This window comes from Alosa alosa, chromosome 24 (genome assembly GCF_017589495.1).
Source record: "Alosa alosa isolate M-15738 ecotype Scorff River chromosome 24, AALO_Geno_1.1, whole genome shotgun sequence".
Classification (NCBI taxonomy): Eukaryota; Metazoa; Chordata; class Actinopteri; order Clupeiformes; family Clupeidae; genus Alosa; species Alosa alosa.
This window is the reverse complement of record NC_063212.1, coordinates 13,565,437-13,576,146: the sequence shown is the minus strand read 5'-3', so window position 1 is coordinate 13,576,146 and position 10,710 is coordinate 13,565,437. Positions and strand designations below refer to the sequence as shown.

The following is a 10,710-nucleotide window of genomic DNA, read 5'->3' as shown; positions in this document are numbered from 1 at the left end:
CCTGGTAGTGTTCTCAACTAATGTAGGAGTAGTGGTTTGACAACTTTCACACACACACACAGTATGACACAGTTAGGCCCATGTCTATCCAATATCTACAGGAAATGTTTAAAGAGAAGTGGCTGAGCCATTGTCTGCTCTAAAAAACGTCAGTTCCATTTGAGGAACTTCCATCACTTCTGCTGACCTGTGAGCATATGAGAGAGGGATGGTAGGGCAACTTTCACATAAATGCAAATCATTTTCTTTGACAGCTGAACTTCCTATGCTAAAGAAGCAGGAGAAAACAACAGACCACAGTCACCTCTAGACAAGAAGACAAAACCCTCTCAAATTCAGTCCATCGAAGTAGACCCACCACAGCTAACTCTAAACCAGGTGAGCTATATCTGTATGTGCCTTTCAAACATTTGTATAAGGTAGTGTGAGAAATAGATTTTTATAGATTATGCATCATATGGGTTATAAGATGACTCTAACCATACTTAACATCTTCCTTTCTTTTTCTGCTCATATTTTTGTAGTTGTAGTTGTTTTTCATTTAATCTTTATACCTGTCTACTTGAGCAGGAACATTAGCTTATGCTTCTGAAAAAAAATGTATTGCCTTTGAAGTGTATATAACACAATCATCTACCATGGTACCATAACGAATTTTACTTCCCCTTGATATTGATAGTGTTTTGTCAGCTACAGTAGTTCTGCTCATTTGGATTGTCTCATAGTAGGTTGAAATATATATTGGATTGGATTGTAAGTTGAAACATGTACTTCTCTAAAATACAACAAATGACATGTTTGACATTTGGCAATCCTAGACAATAAATGCACCACTCACAATACCACAATAAAGAGGAAGAAACTCATGGGCAGGTGGTCTTATATTATGTTATTGTCATACTTGAAATTTCAGTAAATGGTGATCACTGTTTCTCTTTGATTCAGTCAATTGTCGCAAGTTCCCAGACAGTTTGATCATGAACATATATGGTTTGATCTTATCACCAGTGCTGGTAGTTGGTAGCTCGTAATTCACACTCAGCCTAACTCTGAGCTTGTGAGTACTTAATTACCCCACCTTTTAAGAAGTAACTGTAAGAACTGTCCATGAGCAATAGAAGAGATAGGCAATACAACGTTGATTTGAAACTTCCCATTTGCATTTTTGGTTGATATCAGGCATGGAGACAGATGAGGTGACATACTCTGACATCACCATCATCAAAACAGAAAATGCCAACCAGAACGGAAACCACAGTGGTGAGCAATCATCTGTATTAACCCTTAAAGGTGTAGGTTTTTGAACATTCTAAGTTCCGCAACAATTGAAGGTTCTAAAATTCTATGTTGAATTCAATGAACCCAGATATTCTTTAGAATGTTCATTTCCCAACATTCCCGTCACACCGGTGTGACGGTACTCCTTTAAGGGTTAAAGGCAGCAGTTTGATAATGGAAACAGGGGTCTTATAAAGTTTACTATTCTAATTCTATACTAATATGTTTAAGTATTGCAGAATTTCTGAGAGGAAACATACCCTGTATGACCTATTTGTGTGACCTTTATTTTGCTACATCAAAGTGTAGAACAAAAATTGCTTTACTAAAATTACCAGTGATGGTATTCTCAACTCTCTGTTGACATTCTCTATGCATAACTGAACTGAAGATGAAGAGGGAGCAAATGTCATCTACTCGCAAGTCAATGTGCTGAAAAATGGTATGTATTAAACATAACACATACCCTGACACACATGCATTCAACATACAACACATGCTGTATGAGAATTAACGCCAAATGTGGATTTGAAAAAAAATAAAAAAATGTTTGTCCTTTTGAGTCCCAGCGAATGATCTGGACCCTGCATCTGACTCTGGTGACTTTTCTGAGCCGGCCAAACACGATCCTTCTAACTCCTCAGCAAAGTCATATTCAGAGAAAGAGAGCCCTGCATGCACATCTCCTAGAAGCACAGCACTGCTACTGTCTATTTGTGTTGTCCTGTTGGCCGTTGCTGTTACAATGGGAGGGCTCTGTGAGTATGACAATCAAATCATGGGGGCAGCCGTGGCCTACTGGTTAGCGCTTCGGACTTGTAACTTGTAACTGTAACTTTTTAGCCTTAGCATAGAAATATGAACAATTTAACAAATCAAATGTAACAATTGAAACAAAAACAAAAACATTAAATGAGTTTATCAGTGTGCATGGATGATATTGCCAATTAGTATGGTGCTGATCCTGTTCTTTTTGTAGATATTATGAAAGAGGAGAAGTACTCAGGTGAGTGAGTGTGAAAATGAGACACTAATAGTTAGTAGGTATGTGGGCAAGTGGAGGAGAGAGAATAGAGTGAATGTGGAATAATGAGGTGGACATCCCGGTTCCAGAGAGTAAAAGTCTGCCATATTCTTTCTACCTGTGCACTTAACACAGGTGATATCACTAATTATCTGATCTACCTGGCAGCTAATTAGGATGAGCTGGTTTACTTAATGGTTGGATCAAATACTTGGCAGGACTTTTACTTTCTGAACCCGGGATGTCCACCTCTTGTACCAACACAGGATCACATAATAGATAGACTTGATATTAATTTATATTAAGCTACAAAGACAATGTTTTCATGTACAAGCTGAGTAGACATTAACAACCATCTGGTCTGATTTCTGCAACAGGTATGAAACAAAATTTGGAAACACTAAATGTGCAATATAAAAATATTAGCAATGAGAAAAGGGATGTGGAGACACGACACGACAGTTATGGCACCAAGTGTAGAATTGTCTGGAAATCAATGCCCTTTTCCCTTTCCAACTTTTACATAACCGTATTGGACAGCCGTAGACACATTGAAAGAATAGGGTTGAGGCAGATGTGTTCAGTTGGTTGCAGTATGCAATATCACCCTTAGATGGCACTAAATCCTAACTAAACTTCAACTAACTTTGATTCTAACCCCATATAATTTTTCTAACATATTTCCCTTTAGTGATACAAGTACAAGATTCTAACCCCATATAACTTTTCTAACATATTTCCCTTTAGTGATACAAGTACAACAGACAATTTGACACATCCCTTGTACTTTAACAGGTGTTAAAGAGCAGTTAGACACACTGAGGATGGAGCACACTAATGTGACTTTGGCTTTGAATGCTACTCAGGCTAACATGTCAGGTGGGGAAGAATACACAAGCACTACATTTCTATAGACATGTATATCATGGATCTTAAAAGATCATCTGAAAATTAAATTAGATAACTATGAATTAGATAATTTACCATCACTAAAATGATAAACCATTATCTCTGTAATTTATTTGCTTAAATAAATTACAGAGATAATGGAAATGCTGCAGGAGCAGTATGTTAATGCCACTAGTATGACAAGCTCTTTGCAGGCCAACCTTACAGGTAGAGTCACACAATCTACAAAAAGTCAGTCACATAGGCCTACTGTAGCTGTATCAAACACTAATGATCAACCACCTATCAGATTTTCTACTGACCCTTACTAATGTGAAACTAACACTTATCAATCATAAACCCAGCACTAAGCATCATTCTCTCTCTCTCTCTCTCTCTCTCTCTCTCTCTCTCTCTCACTTCACCATGCCTGACTTCAGCTGAATTGTCATTTATGTTTCCCTTTTGGGTTCTTTAGCCTAAAGCAAGAACAAACCTCTGGGAAGTTGCTGCTATTAGAATACTGAATATTTTTCATGCACATGGATTCATTCATCATGGCCATCTTGTTAATGCAACACTGTTGATTTATTTTTCTTAACAGAAACTGAAAGGATGTTAGCTGATCAGAAAAACAAAAATGATAATCTCACCAAGGAAATCACAAAACTAACAACTGAGCTTCAAGGTTAGATTTATTCTGTTTAATGTCAAGCTTTCTGTTTCTGATGCATGTAGTGGATGAATGAGCATTGATCTTTCTCTATTAGTATTTGCCAATGTAACAAGAGGATACTTAATATAACGACCTTTCTTTCTGTTAAAATGACAATATATAAAAGAATTAAGACAAACAATATGTGAGTTTTGATGGTCATCATTTAGTGCATAATGAACAAATATACAAATTATTTTAAAAGGAGTGAGGAGGTGTGCAGATGACTGGGAGTACCATAATGGATCATTTTACCACTTCTCCTCTGATAAGAAGAACTGGACAGATAGCAAAGATGCCTGTGTGACCATGGGGGGACACCTGGTCATCATAAACAGTGCAACAGAAATGGTATGAAAAATCACTTCCTCAAAAATGTTTTATGTCTCACTATGCGACTTTGATAACCGTTACATAGAAATTAAATATCTTCATTTAGCTGTAGAAATCAGTTGAGTAATGTGTAGTGTTTCTTCTGAGTGACTTCCTTGGTTGTGACCTGACCTACTAGTACTTGTGCATAGCAAGGTGTAAGTCGCTTTGGATGAAATTAATAAATGTTAATGTAAATGGTGTTGCGTGGTATTCAATTAGCACAATATTTTGGCCAGTTCATTAAAATACCATTTGTTTGTGCAGGTCAGTATTAATGCTATTGCAGTGCGCAATCTGCACATTGAATATTAAACAAATTAGAGTCCCATGTCATGTAGAAAACATGAGGTTTATTGAAAATTTACATTAAGCAATTCCTTTTCTTCCATTGATGAAATGGCTAAGGATAAAACGTTACCTCCACAAGAAGGTCATGTTTTCAGTTTGGTTTCACTGTTTGTCTGTCTGTTTGTATGCAGGATTACACCAAAAATACTGACACAATTTTTCATGACACTTGGTGGAAAAGACTAGCATAGCATGGCCAAAAGACAAGAACATAACATTTTGGATCAGATCCCCCTCCGGGGTCAACAAATAGCTTTCTCTACTGTTACATCATATGGCATTGGCATACATGCCTGGCTCTCTGGTGTTCTCATGGCATGCACGAGTGGCTTAAAGCAGAGACTTTGGGTGCAGATTATATTGCTACTTGCATGCATACTCTCTACTTGGTGCTCAGTACTCCAGCTCGTGCCTCGTTCAAAGCTTGACGTCATGAAGGATGTCACATTTGTTAAACTGCTAGAGAGTAATAAGGAACGAGGGGAGAGGACCCTTACACGTGGGTTAGTGCTAGATCAGCTCCATCAGACAGACAATGGGTCAGGTGTTCCATAGTACGCAGGTGTGATTAGTGCCTTTGCTGTGAGGCAACAGATGATGTGAGGGGCTTCGATCTAACCATGTCCTTAACGCCTACAGTCTCTGCCTCATGCAAATCTCCAGTAAAACGGCTATTTTAAGTTACAGTTTTTCTTGATTTCTTTGACCTGCTTAAAGAAACTGGGATCCACTTGGTCTTTATGAACACCTTCTTTGTACAGCAGAAGTAAACTCTTGCGAATGTGTTCACGTTTTCATTGGGTTCACACAGTTCTCACACCCTTTTGCAAAGCAGGTCAAAGCAATCGAGAAAAACTGTAAAAAAGTTCAACTTCTCACATGGTGGTTTCCTAGAAGAAAATTGGCTAAATTATGTCGTCATATTACAGTTACAATTCATAATCGCAGGTCAAAACTGCAATGTTTGGAACTATTTGTAATTTGACGTCATTTGTGCCTTTTGGTATTTGGATTTGGCAACACCCCTGATCTAAATGCACACCCACGCAAACCTAAAAAGCCACTTGCAGTTTATGCTGCTGTACTGACTACCCTGGTGGCAGAAGCTTTTCCAGACTATGACACTCAAGCAAAAATCTTTGAAGTTTTTAGGTGTTTTGTGACTGGATTGGGCTCATCACTCCAGCTCAAAATCTATGAGCATGGAACTTTGACACTGGAGGCTGCTCTTAAAGTTGCAACACAGTGTGAAAGAGGTCAGCTAGTTCTTAGCATAGCCTCTCCCTCTTCAGTCATGCCAGTGACTATTGATCACACCACCTCATCCAGTCTTGCTTCAGCACTTTTGCTGAATTAACAGCTGCTATTGCTGAGCTTGAAGCCTTATGTCACTTTCAAGACATCAGATGACAGATTGGAACTTTCACAGCAGTTCTTTAGCCATCGTCAGGAGGTGTCAGGGATTCTGCATCCACAACATCACGCATGTGCAACTGCTGATTACACCACCTGACACACCAGTCACAACCAATCAGTTGATGTCCACCTTCAGCGCTGCTGATCGGACTGCTGTGTTCCATCCTGCACATCACCAAACGTCCCACATCCTGAGATGACCACTCTCTTCCTCGATGCCATTCTCCAGGATGATGGGAGAGTCGTTCTGCCTCCTGTGATGATGCCTACAGTACTTCCATTGTCTTAGCCACTCTCCCTCCTACTACTGTACATGTGTGAGTGTGCCCATGGCCACACTCCTTTCATTGCCCACTACACATCCCCAAAGGCCTACCACACTGATTCTCCTAGCCACTCTCTTTCTTGGGTGCATCTGTAGTGTCTCACCCTGTAGATTGCTCCTCCCATGCTACTCATAATACATAACCCTATTAGCCCCCACTCACTTTCCCCTCACTTCAAACAAACTACATGCTCAGATGTAACACTGTAATATGTTGTAGAACTGTAATGTGTTGATGACATGTTGGACAGACTGTCAGGAGCTTGTACCAGTTCCACATGATGCCAATGGGCCTTTCCAATGCCCTTTCAGTGCTTGATGGAACTTGTTCTGCATGGATTACATTGGAGCATTCAGCTTGATTTATTTAGACATCATAGTCTTTGGTGAGAACTTCAAACATCACCCACCAGGGGCGTCGGACTGGGGGTAAAACCACTACTGATTATATAGGCCCAAGGGGAGAGAGGGTCCTTGAAAAGTCTGGAATATATTTTATTTTACCTGGGTTGAGGAACATGAGGGCCCAGGACTGCCTATTCGGGGGCCCAGGATCTAAAACTACAATCCTCTAAATGTCACCTTTCTCCTTCTTCAGTCACAATCCTTGGTCATAGGGTTTCCAGAAGTGATGTCGAGCCTGACCCAACAAACACAAAAAAGGTCTAAGATCTCTATGATTGGTGCATAGTGCATCGTGATGGTGACAACATATAAATGCTGATGCTATGTCTTGCCAGGAGCATGCCTATGTTTCCACAGCCCTATGTTTCCACAGCTCTATGTTCCCAGACACTAACCCTAACCTAGAAATGTGGGAATATTGGGCTGTGAGAACACAGAGCTGACATGGTCTCGCAGGCCTCCTCATGAGCCCGTTGAAAGTCTTCTCAATACATTCATCAATGATTCTGCACAGCAGTGCATCACACCCTCTCACAAACACCTGTCACCTCTGTCCAATCTCGAAGGGTTTCTACCATGTTGCCAGCCACACCAACAATTTCTCAACAACCCCCTGTACATCCAACCACACCAGTACCCGATCAACTCCCTCATCACAACCCTACTGATTATTCAGCCCCTGTTGCAATCATCCATGCCCAATCCCTACGTTTGCCTGTTCATCATTTATACAAGCCAATGCTACATGTGCTGTTGGTTTTTCATGCTCTGTGTTGATCTTGTTTTTTTTTTTTTTTTTTTTTTTGGCCGCTCGCCTGCCTTAAAGGGCCTGGGAGTATTATGTAGCACTGAAAATGTGCAAGGACTTTCATTTTGATATGGTTTAGACACTTTGGGCCAAATTGGCCCATTCGCGCTTGAATCACTTTTCAGCTATGCGCATTCTCGCTTCTGTCACACCCACAGCAGGTTCGATATCAAGGTGGCCTTATGAAAGACGCATGATTTATTTTAAATTGAACCAGACTGATCCACCACCATGTTTATTTAGATTGATATGAAAACATGTTGTCGACGAAATATTTTAATGCAAATTTGTGTCTTTAATAATATCGTTAAGAGACACATGGATTATGAAGATAGCCTGTTGTTCATCTTCAGTTCAAACTTGTAGGCTATCACACATTATGTATAATGCAGTCCCCACTTTTACTTTTATTTCAATGAAATCAAGTGTGGGGTCCACTGATTATAGGTTACTTTTTATATATAATTTTGAATCTAGAAGTAGGATAATCTGACATGCTGAAACAACCACTCTGTGTTATTATTGAGTTGTTACGTAACTTATTAAAATTATATTTCTCACATTAGGAATTCCTCAAGGACGAGATAAACAGCAACACAAAAAGTTTTTGGATTGGTCTAACTCAGGATCCTCCAGAGGGCAGATGGCATTGGTTGGATAATACAACCTTCCCAGACATGTTGGTACAATCCAGACATTTATCCTGGTCTTTAAAGGTGCTCTAAGCGATGCTGGGTAACGTCACTTCTGTTGACTTTCAAACAAAACAGAGAGCTAGCTCGCTACTTCCTCCTGTGTTGCTCCCGTGCGATTGAAACTCTCCTAAACGCGCATCTCGTCTGTGATTTGCTGGAACAGTTTGTTATGTTTTTATGGGCTAGCTTAGAGCATCTTTAATCAATAGAATGAATAGCTTTCATTAGTTACATTTATGCAGACGAAACAAAGAACAGAAGTGTTGTCCATAACGCTGTATGGCTATGTTCACATTACAAGCCTCATTCTTGAAATCAGATTTTTTTGCTCAAATTTATCTTGACAGTTCACATTTAGAATTTTAAATTACCTGTATTTAACTCTACTGAGAAGGCATCTATGTTCCAAATTGATATGCTTTGGCGTTGGTCAGATGTTGCATCACAACAACTAGATTATCAATTAAAATAATCCTAATAAGTTAAATCCTTAAAGTTGCTAATTTTGCTAATTGCAAAAAAGTAGCTAATCTATGTATTGATGTACATTTCACTCCAGAGGATGGGAAACAGCTCATGTCAGCTGTGTCTCACAAGATCTAAGGCAACTAAATTGTGCCATTTCAACAGGGTTCATAGGGAGAGCTGATGCAACAGGATACTATACCTTTCGGGAAAGAAGCATGCATAGATTAATTCTGTAATTTGTGGTGCATTGCCAGCTAATATATCCAATCAAGAACCAAATGTGCAAATGAATTAAATCTGATTAGAAAAGATCAGATTCAGATCAGATCTGTGTCACATCAAGGAAAAAATAACATATGAGTAATTTCAGCCTGGTAATGTGAATATAGCCTGACTGAATAGTGACCATCACAAGGTTTTAATCTGAATGATGCCATCCTCCTACTTTTCTCTAAACCATTATAACAACAAAGTCATGTGACAGACCTTTGGAGGCTAGACCCATGGGCTGTGGCAGTTAGCGTATCTGGGGTCATGCCTCTTCCTCTTGCCTGGAACACTTCATTTCATTCCAAGTGACGTCACCAAGAGATGGTGATGGTCATTGTTGGTGTCATAACACATAACTTAGACCTCACTCTGACGTTACCACGGTCTTACTCTGGATGAGTAATAACATAAATGTTACAAGAAAAGGTGGATTCCCCCTCACTAATCCCAAAGCCCTAACCAGTAGGCCACGACTGCCCCAACGCAAATTGCTTAACTAACTATAACAAAAATTGCTTGCTTGTCCACTCAAGCCATGGCAGAGTTTGGTAAAGGGATGCCTTCTAGTTGACAAATAAAGTGCCCATGTGGTCATCCTGGGTGTGGGATCACGTGTGTGGGATCATACTACAGTACATGCAATGGAATGAAACATTCTCCCCGGCTCCATAGACATGTTGGCAACCTTCTGCTGAATATTCTCAGAGAGGGCTGTGTAAGCCAGCCAGATCTGCCTGTGTCAACATAGTCATATCCATGCTAATGCCATGGGTCCGCTGAGAGTGAGTAATCAGGGCACTATCTATCATGTTCTTGGTGTCCTGGTCCACTCTCTGAGTCAAATCAGAATAGTGAGATGATTAATTTTGGTTGGTCGGTTTCATCATATTGCCTCTGTGGGCACCTTGGGTCAGTGGTCACCATGAGTGGTCCAAGAAAGGTTAAAGTTGCCGTTTCCCTATCTATTGGTGTCATATCAGTTTAACCTCTAGTGGGTATTGTGCTACACCTGGCCGAAAGAGACGGACGCAACTCTGTCATGTCAGCCTACTGAAGCCTTACTTTGAGCGTAAATGCGTGATTGCCGAACATTAATTGTCTACTGCAACTGTTAATACTGTTTTGTGCTCTGCCCCTAGCCTTTTGGTGGCAGCAACGGGTGAAGGCTGAGTGTCCCTCCAATTGTCCTGCAGCAAATTGAACAGTGTCACTAAACCAGATTCATTCCCCTTGCCGTGCATTGAAGATTGCGTGGATCAAGTGGGGCCAGCTAAATTTGTCAGTAAATTTGATTTAAGTATAAGTATATATACTTTTTTGATCCCGTGAGGGAAATTTGGTCTCTGCATTTAACCCAATCGGTGAATTAGTGAAACACAAACAGTACACAGTGAGGTGAAGCACACACTAATCCCGGCGCAGTGAGCTGCCTGCATCAACAGCGGCGCTCGGGGAGCAGTGAGGGGTTAGGTGCCTTGCTCAAGGGCACTTCAGCCGCGGCCCACTGGTCGGGGCTCGAACCGGCAATCCTCCTGTTACAAGTCCAGAGTGCTAACCAGTGGGCCACGGTTTGTTGAAGGGATATTGGCAAATTCCCTTAACGGACCGCGTGTGGGAGGTTTCAGCGTTCATTACACCGAGTGGCCTGTATGCGTACAACGTCATGAGCTTTGGGTTACGTAACGCTCCCGGTAC

The 10,710-nt window shown here is 40.5% G+C and overlaps 1 protein-coding gene across 1 annotated transcript; it reads left to right on the top strand.

Moving 5' to 3' along the window:
* Window positions 1–296: 296 nt before the first annotated feature.
* Window positions 297–10,178, top strand: LOC125289072 (oxidized low-density lipoprotein receptor 1-like). The gene is made up of 10 exons (XM_048235742.1): window positions 297–378; window positions 1,180–1,260; window positions 1,670–1,720; window positions 1,842–2,036; window positions 2,258–2,284; window positions 3,098–3,181; window positions 3,795–3,878; window positions 4,111–4,256; window positions 8,149–8,265; window positions 10,155–10,178. The coding sequence occupies exons 2-10, from the start codon at window positions 1,182–1,184 to the stop codon at window positions 10,176–10,178; spliced, it is 807 nt and encodes a 268-aa protein (XP_048091699.1). The 5' UTR covers window positions 297–378; window positions 1,180–1,181.
* The last annotated feature ends 532 nt before the right edge of the window (window positions 10,179–10,710 follow it).

Excerpts from the sequence above, each read along its gene's own strand:
- LOC125289072 (XM_048235742.1), top strand. The coding sequence starts at position 1,182 with ATGGAGACAGATGAGGTGACATACTCTGACATCACCATCATCAAAACA. Across the intron at positions 1,261-1,669 it reads CCAGAACGGAAACCACAGTG|ATGAAGAGGGAGCAAATGTC; the intron begins GTGAGCAATCAT and ends ACTGAACTGAAG. Across the intron at positions 4,257-8,148 it reads TAAACAGTGCAACAGAAATG|GAATTCCTCAAGGACGAGAT; the intron begins GTATGAAAAATC and ends TTCTCACATTAG.